This window comes from Agelaius phoeniceus, chromosome 25 (genome assembly GCF_051311805.1).
Source record: "Agelaius phoeniceus isolate bAgePho1 chromosome 25, bAgePho1.hap1, whole genome shotgun sequence".
NCBI classification, from domain to species: domain Eukaryota; kingdom Metazoa; phylum Chordata; class Aves; order Passeriformes; family Icteridae; genus Agelaius; species Agelaius phoeniceus.
In genome coordinates, this window is record NC_135289.1 from 5568131 (window position 1) to 5585783 (window position 17653).

The window sequence follows — 17653 nt, forward strand, 5'->3', positions numbered from 1 at the left end:
CAGCGACTTGACAGTGAAGCTCTGGAGTGGGAGGAGGTTGCCTGCGGGGTCAAACTAGGAACTGCAGAAAGACTGGAAGGCGTGGGCAGGGTGAAGGGCAGGGCACCTCCCCCTGCTCTCAGGACCCAGCCTGTCCCAGGAGCTCAGCCCAGCACAGGGATTTCTTTGTGCCTGACCCAACGGGGTGGACAATGCTGCATCTGGTACTCTGAGCACTGTCAGCTCCTGTGAGGAAGCAGCTCTGTGGGGCACCAGCAGCTCCACCTGCCCTCCTGCTGAGGTTTCTGATGGTTCTCCAGTGAACAGGAAATGTTTCATCTCTCCTCTCGCCCATCCTGCTGAAAGGACTTTGGGGGTCCCTGACTCCTCAGAGACACCCAGCTCCCTCCTGCCATGGCTCTGCCGTGCTGTGCTGCTCCTGGGCTGGTTCCTGCAGGAGTCTTCTCCACTCCACGAGGACATTTGGTGTCTGCTGGCCAGGACCACCACACAGAGGATGCTTCTCTGGAGCCATTACTTGTGAGACACCTCTGCTGTGGGGACTGCAGAAGGATTTCCTGGTACTGCCAGCCTTCCCTTTCCTGTGTGGACGTGTCCCCAGTGGCTGGAGGGTGCACTCTGAGCTCCTTTGCCATGTCCCATCTCGTGAGGCACAGCAAGCCTGGGATGTTTCCATTGGGCAGCTTCCAGACAGATCTGCTGCAGTTCCTTTGACACTCTCCAAACCCCACTTGTAAACTCACCTGCCCCCTGGCTCTGGGCTCTTCCCCACATGCCCAGCCTGCTCAGCCCTGCTTTGGATATTGTGACCCCATCAGAGCTTTGTGCTGGGTTCCTGCAGCCAGTTAACCCCCTTGAGATGGAGAAATGAAGCAAGAATGGAGGTTACAGGGCAAAAAGGCCAAGGCTGGATTTGGCACCCACTGCTGTGGCTCTGTCTGTCCTTCCCTTGGGTTCTGCCCTCAGACCTCTGCCTGGACTGGAGCTTGCTCAGGCTGGGCCTGCATGGATGCAAGGCTGGAGAGGAGCCAGCAGGGCAGGGAGCAGCCAGGGTCACTGTGGCAGGAGCAGAGGGGGAGAGGAGGGTTGCACACTCTGACCTTGCACAAATCCCTGACTCTCCCTGTGCTCAAAGGACAATCCTGCAGTGAATGATCTTGCACAATCTCATCTCCTGGGGGGTCTGGGGGCTCCACCCAGGAGTGTTTCCCCAAGGACACACAGTCTGCAGGCTCTTTCCTCTGTCTCTCCTGTTCAAGAGGGGCTGGTAAGGCCCTGGTCTCACACTGGAGCTTCTCTCCATCTCTCCCATGGCCCACTGGACCAGCCCCTGCTCTGTCCTGCCCTGGGCTACCCAAGGTTCTTGTGGAATGGCCAAGGAGACCCCAGGATGGGTCTTCCTGCCTCACACACTCTCCTTTCCCCTTTGTCACAGAAGAAGCAGCACTTGAACTCAAATTTAAGGATTTCTCCATGTGATCCCACCAGCACTGAACTGGGATCTTGGAGGCCAGGGGCTCCAGGACTTGCCCCATCAAGCACAGACCATTTCCCCTCTGCTCTCTCCAACCATGCTGATACCTTGACCTGCCCCAGCTCATCTGCCACCAGCCCTTGTTCCAGGCATTCTGGCTGGAGTGAGGGGATTCCTCTGCATCTCTGCACCATGAAAGACAAGAGTATCTCTATTGATTTGGTGGGGGAAGGGGAGGGTTGCCTTTTTTTGGGAAAATTCCATCCTGCTGGCTTGCCTTGTTGGAGGGTAAATGGTACATGTGTGTGTGTGTGTGTGTGTGTGTGAGTGACCCTGCCAGGACAGTCCCTGCTCCCTGGGAATGTGGCTGAGCCCTGCACAGCCAGGACTGGTGGCTGTGCTGGGGACAGGCTCCCATCCATCCTGTGGGACCTGTGGAACTGAGGGTGCAGCCAAAAGTGCACAGAGACCTCAGCACCCAGTGGCACACAGCCATGGGGGTCTGCAGGAGCTGTCTCCCCCCCAGACCTGTCTTGGAGAGGTTTCTGCACTCATTCCTCAGCTGGTTTGTGCTTTGCTTGGCTGGAGGGGCTCTGTGTGTGTGTGGGGAGGTGTCTCTGGGAAGTGTTTGCTGTAGCCTGGTGTTGGTTCTGTCTGCTCTGAGATCTCCAGTGCCTGGCCTGAGCCTTCCCTGCTGCCATGGCTGAAGGGGGCACCCAGGGTCAGCCCTGCCTTGCCTTTGCCCCCAGCACCTCCCTGTGTGCAGGCTGAAAGGGCCTGTTCAGTACTCCAGGGCTGAGTGGCCAGTCCTGGATGATGCTGAGCCTCTCCTGCTGCTGTGTCCAGGCTCTCACAGCCCACAGAGGGAGGGAGCTGGTGCTGGGGCATTGCTGTCCTGAGGCAGGGGGTTTGAAGGGAGGAGAGTCCTGATTTAGGAATAGCATTCTCCCCTTTAGTGCTCCCACTAAAACCCCCATCCCATCCCCAGCAGGGAGAGAGGGGAATTGGAGGCACAAAAGATGAAGATCACAGGTTGAGATAAGAGCAATTTACTGGCAACAGCAGTGAGATAAAAAACAATCAGGAAAACAGCAGCAATGTTAATAACAGAAGTATAGAAAAGAGAGAATGATTCACATGCAGAGTGCTCACCCTGACCTGACCACAGCCATGTTCTACTGACCATGTTCTCCTCTGAGGAGAATGCCTGGATCCTGCCCCTGTGTGTCCCCATGGCACCAGTACATTGTGACCAAGCCTTACAGTGCTGGGATCTGCTGGGCCAGCCTTGGATCCACCCAGCCCAGCAGAGCCCAGTGCTGCTCTCACCCAGGGGTGCTCAGTGCTCACTCCTGCAGTTGGGAAGGTGCATCCAGGGGCATCAGAACTGACATTAGCCCTTTGATTCTGCCTGAGCACGTGCCCACTGGAAGCTGGGCTGGCATTTACCCCTGAAGAATTTCCTGCAGTTGTTGTTTTTCCTCTCAGCTCACACACCTGTGCTTCTGGCACAGAGGGGTTTTCCTTCCCACTTCCTCCTGTCCTCTCTGTGCTCATGCAGGTAAAACCATGGGTTGCCTTGTGGTGTGTCCCCTCTCTCTAGAGGGGGCCAGTTGCTCCCAGCAGCAGAGGCTCTGGTCTGTACTGGTGTGACATGGGACATTTCCTCAGTCCACAGCCCTGCACTGGAGGATAAGTCCAGTCCTAAACTGGACCTGGGCTGGTCCAGTTTAGACAGTTTTTTTTTTAACACAGCTGAGACACAGGTTGGTAGGAAGAAAAAACAATGATCTTCATCATCAGAGTTGGGGAGTCACCTTTAACACTCTCCTTCTGTTCAGATCTCTGAATAACCTCCCCAGAAATCTCTTTCTTGACTCCAAAGATTATGTGGACTGCACTAAGGACACCTGGCAAAAATATGATTTCCTTAAAATCCCAAGGGAATTCAGAGCTTCAGAAGCTGTTTTAACAGACCTCAAGGGAGAAAAGTGGGTGAAAGTCTGGGGAAAATCATCCTCCCCTGTTCCCCCATGGGTTGGTCATGATTGTTATTAATGGAGTCCCAAATGAAGTGCTCCAGGTAGGGGTGGAAGAGCAACACTCAAAACATCCCAAATGACCCTCACTGTCCTTGATGTTGTCATGTCATAAACTAACAGAGCAATCCTGATCCCCCTCCCTGCTCTGAGACAGAGGCTGTGATGGGAGCAGACAGAAATATGTGCAGGGTTAGGTACCCCCATGGGCAAAGCAGGCAATGCTGTCACCAGTGCCTCAGTACTTCATACAGAAAATGCTGAGATCTAATTTGCTTCCAACCCACTCTGGGCAGATCTGTTGTTATTTCAACTGTTCAAGCCCTACTTTGGATGCCAAAAAACCCCAAAAAACAAAACAAACAAACAAAAAAAGCTGTTGTGGTTTACGACTGGTATTCCCCAATTTAGTGTTCCCACTACTACAACTGTGTGCTTCCACAACCCCCACCTCCTTCCCTCCCTGTGGTGGGATGAGGAGGAGAACTGGAGGCACAAAAGGTAAAAAAATCACAGGCAGAGATAGGAACAATTGACTGGAAACAGCAATGAGATAAGAAAAATGAACAGCAACAATATTAGTAACAAAAGTGCAACAATATTAATAACAAAAGTGTGCAAAAGAGAGCAAATCATGTGCAAATGCTCTCCACAGTGTTACCCTGATTGGAAGAGATCCCTTCCCCCTGCCCAGCAATGATGTGAGGTGGCCTAAAAGAACCTCTGGGCTCTGGCCATGTCCCCTCCTGGCTACTGCAAAATTTAACTCTGTCCTGGCTGGAACCAGGCCAGGGGTGACTGTGATCCCATAGCTCTGTGTGTGTGTGTATGTGTGTGTGTAGCTCTTAGTTCCTGTGTGGGTTGATGTTTCTCATGCAGAAGAGCATTTCTTGCTGTTGATCTGGTTTAGCTACCTCACGGTGCAAGCTGGGTGCTGTTCTCATTGGGTTTCCTAGTGGGGATGGGGTGGGGACTTTGTGGTGTAAGAATTTTTATTTTTTTTCTCTTAATAATTATTGTTATTGTTATGGTTTTGACACTTGAATTCATCCTGGGGACACGTGGCCTCTCTCCCACCTTGCTGCATGTCTGAGCCACCCCCTGTGTTCCCTCCCTGCTCCTCCTGGGCAGGGAGCAGGGCTGGGGTCCCTGCCCCAGCTCCCACCTTTGCAGTGGGATCCCCCAGAGCCTTTGCAACACTGAGATTTTGTTCCCATTCCTCGTGGGATTCTGAGGATCTGTGGTGTTTTATTGGTGATTGGGTTGGTTGGCAGCCTGGGTGTGGCTCCCATCTGGTCCCATGAAAAGGGGGCTCAGAAAGGCTCAGCTCAGCCCAAATTTCTCCCTCTGCTCTCCCAGATCCTGTCTGTGGATGTGATGAAGCTCTGGGCTGGGAGATGTCTGTGCAGAGCAGACCAGAGGTGGTTCCAGCCACGTCTGCCCAGAGCTTGCTGCTCTGAAAGGCTCAGCTCAGCCCAGATTTCTCCCAAATTTCTCCCAGATTTCTCCCTCTGCTCTCCCAGATCCTGTCTGTGGATGTGATGGAGCTCTGGGCTGGGAGATGTCTGTGCAGAGCAGACCAGAGGTGGTTCCAGCCACGTCTGCCCAGAGCCTGCTGCTCTGAAAGGCTCAGCTCAGCCCAGATTTCTCCCAGATTTCTCCCAGATCCTGTGTGTGGCTGTGAGGGAGCTCTGGGCAGGGAGGTGTCTGTGCAGAGCACATTGCTGGGTGGGCTGGTTCCAGCTCCCTGCAGAGCAGCAGGGCCTGGGGGCTGGGAAAGCCTCTGCCCAGGCTGGGCATAGTCTGTGAGAACCTGATTCTGCTGTGGGATGGATTTTTCCCTCCCAAAAACACAGTTGTATCTAGATAGAGTGCCAGGCACTGAACATAAGCAAGGGGAGCCCTGGAGCCCCCAGCTCAGGCTGGCAGCTGCCCTGGCACAGGGGTCAGGGGGCTCTGAGCCACTTTGGGGTGCAGGTCCTCCCAAACACTAAAGCACAAGGTCCCACATGCAGGTGGCTCTAGGAGGGGTGGCCCTTTGGTCCCTGGCCTCCAGCGCTCCAATGGGACCATGGACTGAGGCTGGAGGAGGAGGAGGACTGGGCTGAAGGCTCTTTGCCTGGGGGTGAGCTGTTCCATCCCATGCACTGTGCTGGCTGCACACCTGAAGTCCCCTCTGGTGGTCTCAGAGCCCCTCTGAGCCCCTCCAGGGCAGGGACACTTTGGAGCTGCCTTTGTACCACACACCTCACTTTCCTCTGCCCCTGGGCACCTCGATTTGTGACAAGGGTGTGCTCATACCTGCACTCCTGCCTCAAGTTGCTGGGTTATGCTTCTTTCCCCAGGGCCCAGTTCTGGCTCTGGGGGTCTCCTCACCCCCAGCACACAGCTCCAGCCTCTGTGGAGGGAGCAGGGCTGGACCAGAGTCAGGAGCCTAAAAGCACTGGACCCCCAAACCACTGTGAGCCCTCCTGAGCAGTGTCCCCTCCCTGTCACCTACAGCTCTGATGACACAGGCTGGGCTGGGAGCTCTGGGGTCCCATCCTGTCCCCCCCAGGTCCCCTCCCCACCACCTCTGAGCACAACTGCCTTGGGGTCTCACTTGCTGCCTCCTGCCTTGGTGCTGCAAACCCAGTGCCTGCTTCCCATGGTGCTGTCCCAGTGCTTCTCCCCCTCACCAGTCCCACACCAGTCCTCCCAGTGCCCCTCACCAGTCCTCCCAGTGCCCCTCACTGGAGAGTCCAGGTACGATCCCTGCCAAGCACAGGGCTCCAGTTTGCTTTCCACAGGCTCCCTGGAGCTTCACTGTCTCCTGCAGGCTGCTCATCCTCCTGAGCCCCCTCACCCTTCTGGGAAGGGACGAGGACCCCCAGCCCCTGCAGGTGCTGCACAGTGCTCCAGCTGTAACTGGGACAGCCCCAGCTCCCGGAAAAGCACAGCCCTGCACCTTCCTCCTCCTCCCCAGGGCTCATCCCCTCACCCACCACAGCCCTGCACCTTCCTCCTCCTCCCCAGGGCTCATCCCTTCACCCACCACAGCCCTGCACCTTCCTCCTCCTGCCCAGGGCTCATCCCTTCACCCACCACAGCCCTGCACCTTCCTCCTCCTCCCCAGGGCTCATCCCCTCACCACCACAGCCCTGCACCTTCCTCCTCCTCCCCAGGGCTCATCCCTTCACCCACCACAGCCCTGCACCTTCCTCCTCCTCCCCAGGGCTCATCCCCTCACCCACCACAGCCCTGCACCTTCCTCCTCCTCCCCAGGGCTCATCCCTTCACCCACCACAGCCCTGCACCTTCCTCCTCCTCCCCAGGGCTCATCCCCTCACCCACCACAGCCCTGCACCTTCCTCCTCCTGCCCAGGGCTCATCCCTTCACCCACCACAGCCCTGCACCTTCCTCCTCCTCCCCAGGGCTCATCCCCTCACCCACCACAGCCCTGCACCTTCCTCCTCCTGCCCAGGGCTCATCCCCTCACCCACCACAGCCCTGCACCTTCCTCCTCCTGCCCAGGGCTCATCCCCTCACCCACCACAGCCCTGCACCTTCCTCCTCCTGCCCAGGGCTCATCCCCTCACCCACCACAGCCCTGCACCTTCCTCCTCCTCCCCAGGGCTCATCCCTTCACCCACCACAGCCCTGCACCTTCCTCCTCCTGCCCAGGGCTCATCCCCTCACCCACCACAGCTCTGCCCTGGTTCCCTCCAGCTGCTCCTCCTGGCCTGGCACCCCCAGGTGCTGCCCCACACAAGGCTGGGGCAGCTGCAGCACTGTGTCCCCTGCTCCATCACTCCTCTCTGCACAAGGAGCACAACAGCAGATGCCTTTTCACACTTTTGGGGCTTTTCCCAGAGGCCAGCTGCCCTGGAGGCTGGTGGTGTCTCTGTGGGGGCTGTGCAGCCCAGCCCTGGCTGGGTTCGTCAGAGCATGAGGGGTGTGTGTGTGTGTGTTTTCTACCTTGGTGTGTTCCTGTAAATAGTGTAAGTTATTGTGCTCTCCTGCTGTACGTTTTTCAATGGCTGTTTGTTTCTTGCCTTTTTGTCTTTGCAAATAAAATGTTCTTGACATGAAGGGATGGAGCACAGAGGTGGTTTTGAGGAGGGAAAGGGCACAGCCAGGAGCTTCCCATCCCCTCCTGTGCCCATGAGCCTGGCCCAGGCTGGGGGATAGATGGGGAGGGGGGGCTGTGGCTGCATCCCTTCTGGATGAAGTGGAAAGTGTCCCTCCCCATGACAGGGATTACATGTGGTGGCCCTCAAAGGTTCCTTCCACCCCAAACCATTCTGTGATTTATAATCCTCTTGGTTGGGAGAAGATTGGACAAGAGGAAACAGCCTCAAGTTGTTCCAGAGGAGGTTCAGGTTGGATATTGGGGGAAATTTCTGCATCAAAAGGGTGATCAGGCCTTGGCACAACTGCCCAGGGCAGTGGTGGAGTCACCGTCCCTGGAAATGGTCAAAAAACCTGTGGATGTGGCACCTGGGGACACGGTTCCATGGTGAACACGGCAGAGCTGAGGGAGTGGTTGGACTCGCTGATCTTGGAGGGCTTTTCCAAAGGAACATTTCCAGGGTTCTCAGGTGACCCTGCCCCTGCAGGCAGCAGCTCCTCAGGCAGATGGGGCAGAACTGACCTTAGGGGGGGGCAGATTCAGGGGCTCAAGTGGTGGAAGGGGCTGAGGGGCTGCCCCTCTCCTGGTGAGGAGGAGGAGGAGGAGGAGGAGGGTGCCCACCAGTCAGTGCCAACTCCTGCAGGAGTCAGAGCATCCCTGAGCCTGCAGCATCACAGCAGTGGGGAAGGGAAGGGAAGGGAAGGGAAGGGAAGGGAAGGGAAGGGAAGGGAAGGGAAGGGAAGGGAAGGGAAGGGAAGGGAAGGGAAGGGAAGGGAAGGGAAGGGAAGGGAAGGGAAGGGAAGGGAAGGGAAGGGAAGGGAAGGGAAGGGAAGGGAAGGGAAGGGAAGGGAAGGGAAGGGAAGGGAAGGGAAGGGAAGGGAAGGGAAGGGAAGGGAAGGGAAGGGAAGGGAAGGGAAGGGAAGGGAAGGGAAGGGAAGGCGGTGGCGCGGGGCCGCCAGCAGGGGTCAGCGCTGGCTGCGCCACCGCAGCGCCCGGAGCGCGGGAGGGGACACGGGGATGGGGTGGGGGCTGCGGGGGCCTGCGGGGGCTCAGGGTGGTCTGTGCCACACAGCCCGGCCAGGCAGCCCCCGATCCCCTGGGGCGATGCAGTGCCGTGTCCTGCGGGATGGGGAGGGGCCATGTTGGGGCAATGGAGGCTCCTGCAGGTGGGAGATTTTGGGGGGCGATGCTGGGAGGTGGCAGGGCCCTGCCAGTGCGGGGTGCTGCGGTGGGAGATGTGTGACACGGTGCCGCCGTGTGGTGCCCGCTGAGCCCCCGGGGTGAGCGATGCCGGAGCCCATCGATGCCTCCAGGGTGGGGAGGGGACAGCGAGGTGTCCCTGCAGCCCTGGGGCCGGGCTCAGCTCCTGCTGCCCCCATCCCCCTTTGCCAGGCAGCGCTGTGGGACTGCTCAGAGCGAGCAGTTCTGGGGGCTGCCAGCCCCGGGCTGTGCTCGCTGCCCCCGTCCCTCCTCCCGCACCCCCTGCCCTGCCCCGCCACCCTGGGCCGCAGCCCGGCTTCAAACGTGCCCGCGGTTCTGAGCAATGCCAGCCCAGCTCCGAGGTGTCTCTGGGCAGTGCCCACGGATGTCCCAGCCCTCAGCACCATGCCCTGTGTCACCCTCAGCCTGTGACAGGGCTGGCACCCTGGCTGAGCCTCCGTGGTGCTGCCAGGGTGAGTGGCAGCCTGGGTTACAAAGGGGGGGGTGTCATGGGCCCAACTCCCCCTGGCAGGGCAGGTGACATTGCTGCTGCTCCCACCTGGTGCCTCAGCCACTCGTGGCATCACAGACACTTTCTATTGCCAGTCTTCATATCACCATGTCACACTCATGGCCGCCTCTTTCTGGCTGTGCCATGCACCCCACGTGCCTGAAGGTGCCACTGGGCCAGCAGCAAAGGACAGCAGGGACACAGCCCTGGGAGCTGTGGCAATGAGATGCTGGCAGCCCCGTGCCACCCATCCTCAGGCCAAGGGAGGAATTGCTCTGAGCCCATCAGGGCTGGGGCTGCTTCTGGCTAGGGCAGGCTCCCATGGGCATCATTCTGCACCTTGCTGTGCCCCAGGGCTTTAGGGAGGCCATGGGGACACCTGAGGAGAGGTTTATGGCCTCCCAAGCTCTCAGCACAGTGTTTCAGCATCTCTGGGGAGGGTTGCCCATGGTGATCTCCCCAGGGCCCATCACAGGGCCCAGGCTGTGGCACCTCAGAGGACAAAGGGCAGGAAGGGCATTCCTGCAGGCACCTGCAGGGGGTGGGGAGGAGAGCTCCTGCTCTGGCCTCCTGATTCCCAAAGGCCAGGGAAGGAAGGGGCAGGCTCAGGTGGACACAGAGGGCTCCCACTGAGGGTGTCACCTCTGGGAGTCCCTCTGCCATGGTGGCACTGCCTGGGCACATGGACTGGCTGTGGTGCCTCCCTGAGGTCAGTCTGCAGGGAAGGGACACCTGGCCAGGGGGTGCTCAGGGTGGTCTGTGCCACACAGCCCTGCCAGGCAGCTCCCAGATTGCCTGGAATGGGCAGAGCTGTGGGTGGGTGGGCTGTGCCCAGCTCGGGCAGGAGATTCCCAAATGCCACAGGGCCACCTCATCATCCCTTGGCTGGTGGCCCAGGGGATGGCGAAATTTTGGCACATCCCACCGTGCTCCAGGGACACCTGCAGTGTAGTGGAGGGTGGAAAAACCTTCCCCAGGGGCAGCTTTCCAAGCCCAGGCACTGGCAGCCCAGTGGGCAGCCAGCTCCTGGGCACAGAGCAGCCCTGGGCTCCATCCCTGGCTGGCTGCATGGCCAAGCTCTGGGTCTCTTTCCCTGGTGGCCCTGTGACAGTGACAGACAGGGCTGTTCCCTGCCATGGGGATGTCTCTGTGGGATGCTGTGCCCAGGGAAGGGCCTGGCAGCACCAGCTCTCGTGAGGGTGCTGAGGAGGAATGAACCTGGGGTGGGTGATCAGCTGGTGGGACCTGGTGCCTCCTGGCAGGCACCCTGGGATGTGACACAGGGGACAGGACATGAGCCACCCTGCCCTTGCTGGTCCCTGTGCCAGGCTGGAATATCCATGTTTACAACAGCCTGTCAGCACAGTGTCACAGGAGATGGTTTGCTGCCAGGTTTGGAGTGATAAGGACCCTGAAGTGACAAGGGGGTAGCTGTGTGATGCCAGGGCCTGCTCTGCTCCCAGGTGCCCAGGACTGCCTCAGTCTGGGCATGGTGTGGATGTGGCTGCATGGGCAAAGAACCAGAACCAGGCAAAGGGTGCCTCAGCTCTGGCTGGGACTGGCCTGGCACAGGGCTAAACCCAGCAGGAATAAACCTCAAAGGGCCCCAGGTACCCCTGCCCAAGGCCAGAGAGGCAAGAGCCATCAAAGGTACTTCCCCAAATGCAGCCCATGACCCTGCCTGTCCCTTGGCACATGTCCCTGGTGAGTGTGTGTGCCTGCCGGTGCCAGGCACGTGTGACATGGCAGGACAGGGGCTGTCACAGCTCTGCAGCCTCTCCCAGACCTCCCCCAGGCAAAAATTGACCCATTCTGACAGACAGAGCAGCAGTTCTCAGGCACCTCCCTGGTCTCTGCTGTACCCCCACAAAAACTACCTGTCCCCACCGGAGCCCCGCTCCCAGCACGTGCCCTGTCCCCAGCGTTTGTCCTGCTTGGTCACTGAGACCTGTTCCTGCTCTGGGAAGCCTGTGCCACCCCAGACTGTGCTCCAGGCACAGGCAGGGCACCCCCAGTGCACCTGCTGGCTGCCAGGGCTGGCTGCCCACCTGGCCAGGTGTGTGCCCAGGGCAGTCCTGGCTCCACTGCCCAGGCAAATCCCAGTAGGGACCCACAGGGCCCACCCTGACCCCACGGGTGGCTTTGGGTGCCGGAGCTGAGTGAACCTGCTGCTGTGAGCAAACAAACACCAGCCTGGCAGCAGTTCTTAGGCACTTCCCTGGTCTCTGCTGTACCCCCACAAAAACCACCTGTCCCCACCTGAGCCCCGCTCCCAGCACGTGCCCTGTCCCCAACATTTGTCCTGCTTGGTCACTGAGACCTTCCTCCTGCTCTGGGAAATCTGTGCCACCCCAGGCTGTGCTCCAGGCACAGGGCACCTGCTGGCTGCCAGGGCTGGCTGCCCACCTGGCCAGGTGTGTGCCCAGGGCAGAGTGAAGGACTGGCATTAGCTCCTGGCTCCACTGCCCAGGCAAACCCCGGGAGGGACCCACAGGGCCCACCCCGACCCCACGGGTGGTTTTGGCTGCCGGAGCTGAGTGAACCTGCTGCTGTGAGCAAACAAACACGAGCCTGGCAAGAAAGCAGCCCGTGAAGGCAGTGTGGGTGAAACTCTGGGCACCGCTGGGGCACGGGCTCTGACAATGATTAAACTGGCCAGCCCAGATTTCCCGGCAAGGCAGCGCAGGGCCGGGACCCGGTGGTTCATATTATGCAAATCACCTGGATCTGGGAGCATGAACGTTTGGGGCTGGAATTCCCCTCGGGCTGCCAGATTGTTACACCGCCCAAGCTATAAAAGCAGAGGCACGGGCAGGGCTTGCCCATCGGCACCAGCCTCCCGGGGCCCATGAGCAGAGCCTAGGGCCGGCCCGGCCTCCTCTCCTCTCCCCTGGCTCCTCTCCCCTGGCTCCTCTCTGGATTACCCACCGCTGCTGGAGTTGCCACCACAGAAGGTACCAAAGCTTTTTTGCCGGGCCTGTTGACGTCCCCCAGCCCAGGACAGCTGCTTTGCTCTCTCCTTTCACCTTGGTTCCCACCGGGGATGTGCTCTGGCCTTTTCTCCAGGCTCCATCTTGGCTGTCCCGCCTCAGCTGGGAGTGAGGGCCCTGAGGGGGCAGCGGGACAGCAGCCCCCAGAATGGACAGCACGATTTGGCTTTTTGTGAGGGCCAAGCAGGGCTCGGTGCCCTCCTGGCTGCCGTGATTGGGATGTGCTCGTTGTGACCGGTGCAGAGGACTGGAGCTGTGGCACAGCACTGGGCAGGGGGCAGCCGGCTGGGCCAGGGGGCTCAGGAGTGCCCAAACCCCTCACCCACAGAGGGGCTGGGGGTCACTGTTCTCTGCCAGCCACCTTCTCTGGCTGTCACCTCTTGCTGGGTGAGGCCAGGGTCACTGTTCTCTGCCAGCCACCTTCTGGCTGTCACCTCTTGCTGGGTGAGGCCAGGCTGCTGGGACAGGGCTGCTCACAAACAGTGACGCCACGTCCCCAGCTCACTGCGGCTCAGCCTCCCTCTGTGCTGGCCCCCGAGGAGCTGTGAGTCAGCCCAGCCCCAGCCAGCAGGTGCTGGGTGCATATTTCTGCAGAAGTGACCTAGAGGTGACGATGGGTGGAGGGAGAGGCAGCCCCACCTCACCCAGCCTGGCTCTGGGGTGCTGCAGGTGCTGAGCCCAGGGCTCACTGTCATCTCTTGGCACAGAGCGCCATGGCAGGATCTTGTGAGATCAGCAACATCTTCTCGAACTACATCAGCGCCATGTACCAGCCCGACGAGGTGCAGCCAGGCTTGGACATGCTGGGACAGCTTGGGGATGACAGCACCCTGGGGCTTGGCCTCCCAGCCAGCCAGCCCCCAGCACAGAGCACAGGTAGGGGCAGGGGAGTGGCACTGGTGGCACTGGGGAGCTGGCACACTGGGGCAGTTGTCAGGCAGTGCCACGGGCTGGGAAGAGCACTGCAAGGTCCTTGTCCCACTGGGACAGGTCAGCAGCTTCCACCATGCCTCAGTTTCCCCAGGGAAAGGCTGTGGGAGGACACCCTGGGTGACACAAGGTATGGCTGCTGGGAGCACATCTGATTTATACAGGAGAAGAGGGAATCATTGTCCTCCTCCCTCAGCACAGCATAGGGGACAGACTGCCAGGGCTCACCAGGGGCAGTTTGGAAGTACAGTCCTGGTGATGGGGGTTCATGTGATGGTGCTCAGGGAGGCACCATGAGAAACCAGCACAGCAGGCTGGATCACAGCACAAACAGGACAAATGGCACTGAAACCAGCTGTGGGGGAAGTGTGGGGTCTGCAGGGCAGGGCACTACAGACCCTTCAGGCCCATAACTCTTCAAGAGCAGGGCCTGTGTGTCCCTCAGGATCACCACTGCACCACACCAGGTGCCCAGTGGCCACGGGCAGCCCACCCGAGGCACACGGTGCTGGCATAGCCACCCTGCTCTGAGCCCTGCTCTCCATCCCTTGCAGACAAGCCCCAGTGGTTCAGTGAGCTCCCCTACCTCTGGAGCAAGGTGCAGGTGCTGGAGTGGATCAGCTACCACGTGGAGAAGAACAAGTATGATGCCAGCTCCATCGACTTCTCCTGCTGCAACATGGACGGGCGCACGCTGTGCCACTGCAGCAGGGAGCAGATGCGCCGCATCTTCGGGCCCCTGGGGGACGAGCTCTACGACCGCCTGCACGAGATCAGTGAGTGCACCAGGGTCCCCTTCACCTGCAGCCCCAGCAGCTTGAAGAATGACTTGGAGAGGCCTCCACTAGCCTGGAGGCCAGAGCTTCCTGGGCAGTGCAGGGGCTGCGTGGGAGGGTGTGGGGGCACAGGCGTGACCAAGCGTGGCTGGGCTCAGCTCCCACTGTGCACTATTCCCCTTCGTATGGAACAGGCATTGCTAATCCCAGTCCTTCACCCCTGTAGCCTCTGATGAGCTGAACTGGATCATTGATTTGCTGGAAAAAGAGGATGCGACTTCCCAGACCTTCCTCAACTCCAACCAGCTGGGTAAGAGAAGGCCCCTGGCCAAGCCCTTTCCCCAGGGATCACATACTGATGGCAGCAAGGCTAACCCCTCCTTTCCTTCTCTGCCCCTTCCAGAGCTGGGAAATCCCTGTGCCAAGGACTCCTTGGAGGACTTAAAGCCCACAAACCCTTTCACAGACTTCACCTGCTTGCCTGGTTCCATGTCCCCAGGCAGCTCTGATGTCTCAGGTCAGTGTTTTGACAAGGGTGGGTTTGGGTCTCACTGCAGTCTGGTGGCAGGGGAAGGGTGGCAACCAGGGGTAAAAGCCCCCAGATGCTCAGAGGTCTGAACCCTGATCCTTTTTGCCTCTCAGGGCCTGTGATGTCCCACAGCCCCAACTCTCAGGACTCCGGTGGAAGTGACCTCGACCTCGACCCTGCAGAATCAAAGCTCTTCCCTAATGGTGAGTTGTTTCCTTCCAGACAGGAGCTGGGAGGGGAGGGCTGGCTCCCTGGCAGTTCTGCACTTCCTACCTGGCCATGATTTAGGGACAACACCTGAACACCCATCCTCACACTGAGAGGAGGGAAAGACCTGTTTCTCTGGGTGCTCTGCTTCTGTTTCTCTCTGTTGAGCAGGGTGATGGGCAGGGCAGTGGTGATCCTGTGGGAAGGGCTGAGTAGTGGCAGATGGGTGAAGGCTGCAGCCAGGGATCCTGGCACAGGAGTCAGTGTTTGGTGTTGATCCCAGCTGGTGATGACACTGGGAACACCAGGAATGCAAGGAAGCAGTAGGGTCTGGGGAAGGAGCAGCATGCTGCCCTAAGCATAGTGTTGGGGATGAGGGTGGGATGAGGCTGGAGGGAATGGGGTGACCTCACTCTCAGGGGATCTTTCCTGGTACCTGGGCCTGAAAAGAGGGAGTTCCTGATCCCTGGGAGGACAGGGAGGGAGCTGCAGCCCAGCATGTGCTGCCCAGCCTGATGTGTGCCCCTCTCTGTGTGCACAGAGCACTTTCCAGGCAGCAAAAAAGGCGACAGCAAACATGGCAAGCGGAAACGGGGACGGCCCCGAAAACTCAGCAAGGAGAGCAGAGACTGCCTGGAGAACAAGAAGAGCAAGCACTGTACGTGAGCAGCACGGACTGCCTCTCTTGGCTTCTTGGCTTTGTGGGGAATGATGGGAGGAAGGGCCTTGCCAGGGGGGTTTAGGGTGAGCCAAAGGTCCAAGAACCTGCAGGAGCTTCCCTGCTTTACAGCTCAATGTCCTCTTTCAGCCCCAAGAGGCACCCACCTGTGGGAGTTCATCCGGGACATCCTGATCCACCCCGAGCTGAACGAGGGGCTGATGAAGTGGGAGGATCGGCGCGAGGGCGTCTTCAAGTTCCTGCGCTCGGAAGCCGTGGCTCAGCTCTGGGGCCAGAAGAAGAAAAACAGCAGCATGACCTATGAGAAGCTGAGCAGAGCCATGAGGTAAGTGCCCTGCCCTGTCCTAGGGGGACTCAGCTCCGCTGGGGCTCAGCCTGAGCCCTCCAGCACCTCCTCAGTGTCAGGATCCAGGACATTCCTCTGGCTGCCCTGGGTGATTTGAGACCCCGGCAGGGGGCTCAGAGACCTTGGCACAGAGTCAAAGACACCTGTGCCTTTGATTTTAGCCCATGGAAACAATTACCAACTTTGTGTGAGGATTTACAGGCCACAAGAGTTTGAGTAGAATGATAGTTAATTTGCCACAGGGTGAAAAAGTAGAATTTTTGAGTTTTAGAATGGGGGTTCAAGAGGCAAGATGGAGGAATCTGGGCGTGTCCTGTCCTTCTCCTTCTTCTTGTCCTCCATCTTCTGCTGGGATGGTGACACTTTTGGATTGGTTTAGAGGCAGACTGTCTAACATAGGTGATAGGTATTGGAAAATTATTGTAAATAAAGTACACGTAGTTTGTAGTATAAAAATCTAACACCACCCCAAGGGCAGGGACTGTGCCACAACCCAACCTGCTGGAGAGATCTGAGCAGGTCAGAGAAAGAATGGAATAGATTAAGGAAAAATAAACCCTGAAAAGCAGAACCAACGAATCTCCACTTCTTCGGTCGTGGGGCTGGGAAAAAAAGACTTTCTAATACCTGGGGAGTCATCTCAACCACAGAAACCTGAGCCTCAGAGCCCTGATTGCACCTGTGTCTCCCACAGATATTACTACAAACGAGAGATCCTGGAGAGAGTCGATGGACGGCGGCTGGTGTACAAGTTTGGGAAGAACTCCAGCGGCTGGAAGGAAGAGGAGGTGCTCAACAGGAACAAGGAGCTGTAGGAGTCCTGGATGAGCCAGGGGCTGATTAGCCCCTCAGGGCCAGCCCTGAGCTGGGCTCCTTGACAGGAAACTTTGCCTGCAGCTGTATCTGGAAGCTGCTGGCCCATGCAGCGTGTGGAATTCCGCCCCTCGCTCGTGTGTGCGGTGACTGCCAGCCCCGAGGTGTGCAGAGCCCCTGTTTTGGCTCCAGTAGGTTATTGCAAACTTCCCTTGCTGGATCCATACCTCCAGCTGGAGCCGTGGGGACTGTGGCTGTTCCAAACCTGAACAGATGCAACGGGGAAGAGAACTTCAAGCCCCACTGTGAGAGCCCAGCAGGTCTCCTGCTATCACCCACCTCCTGCCTGGGCAGAGGAGCAGCACATCTGTGTCACCTGCGACTGAACAGAGCTTGTCCCAGCTGTGGGGTCTTCCCTCTCACTGCTTGCACCGTGCCAAAGGTGCCCCCTGTCCTCTTCACTGTGTGTGGGTTTGGTGAGACCCCCTTTGAGTAGCAGCTTCTCAGTGTGGCACCTGCTGAGAGAAGATGGGAACATTGTGGAGCTTCACCTGGCCCCAGAAATCCTCAGTGAATGAGAAGAGGATGTGGGACAGCAGGGCCATGCTGCACTTCTAGGCTGGCCTGTGGCTAGAGACAGGCCTCTTGTCCAAAAGTAGTTTCTAATTTATGTAAGACCCAAACCAAGTACAGAGTGATGTACAGATATATTTTTTCATGAGTGAGATGTTCCTGTGTGAGAGCATGTGCTGTGGGGCACACAGGTGTGTGGTGGCACGTGGTGATGCTCAGCTGGACTGATGTCACAGGGCACAGACTGGTGCTGTGCCAGCCACGCCAGACTGGTGCCACCCAGCCAGGCACCCACCAGGTGCATGTGGTTTTCTCCTTTTTGAGTGTGAATATAAGATGAATAAATTGTTGGTTTGTTGGGTTTTTGTACCTATCTGTAATTTCTCTTGTTTTTCTTAAACGCACGGTGAGGACCAGGCTCGTGTTAGGTGGGATGTGCCATGGCATGGACCTCATCTGCCACCATCTCCTGCC

At 58.5% G+C, this 17653-nt stretch overlaps 2 protein-coding genes across 4 annotated transcripts in view; both read left to right on the plus strand.

The window, feature by feature from the left end:
• KIF21B (kinesin family member 21B) overlaps positions 1 to 7585 on the plus strand; it is a 61010-nt gene extending 53425 nt beyond the window's left edge. For all 3 annotated transcript variants that reach the window (XR_013185158.1, XM_054648609.2, XM_054648610.2), the window contains one exon: positions 4 to 7585. Coding sequence is in view for 2 of the 3 variants with exons in the window: in XM_054648609.2 (XP_054504584.2) it covers positions 4 to 58 (55 nt within the window). In the remaining variant the exon portion in view is untranslated. The remainder of the gene's footprint in view (positions 1 to 3) is intronic.
• A 4427-nt stretch (positions 7586 to 12012) lies between these two features.
• ELF3 (E74 like ETS transcription factor 3) lies at positions 12013 to 17376 on the plus strand. Its single transcript, XM_054648913.2, has 9 exons — positions 12013 to 12290; positions 13034 to 13202; positions 13811 to 14032; positions 14259 to 14342; positions 14436 to 14549; positions 14675 to 14764; positions 15310 to 15426; positions 15577 to 15772; positions 16488 to 17376. The coding sequence occupies exons 2-9, from the start codon at positions 13040 to 13042 to the stop codon at positions 16606 to 16608; spliced, it is 1107 nt and encodes a 368-aa protein (XP_054504888.2). The 5' UTR covers positions 12013 to 12290; positions 13034 to 13039; the 3' UTR covers positions 16609 to 17376.
• The last annotated feature ends 277 nt before the right edge of the window (positions 17377 to 17653 follow it).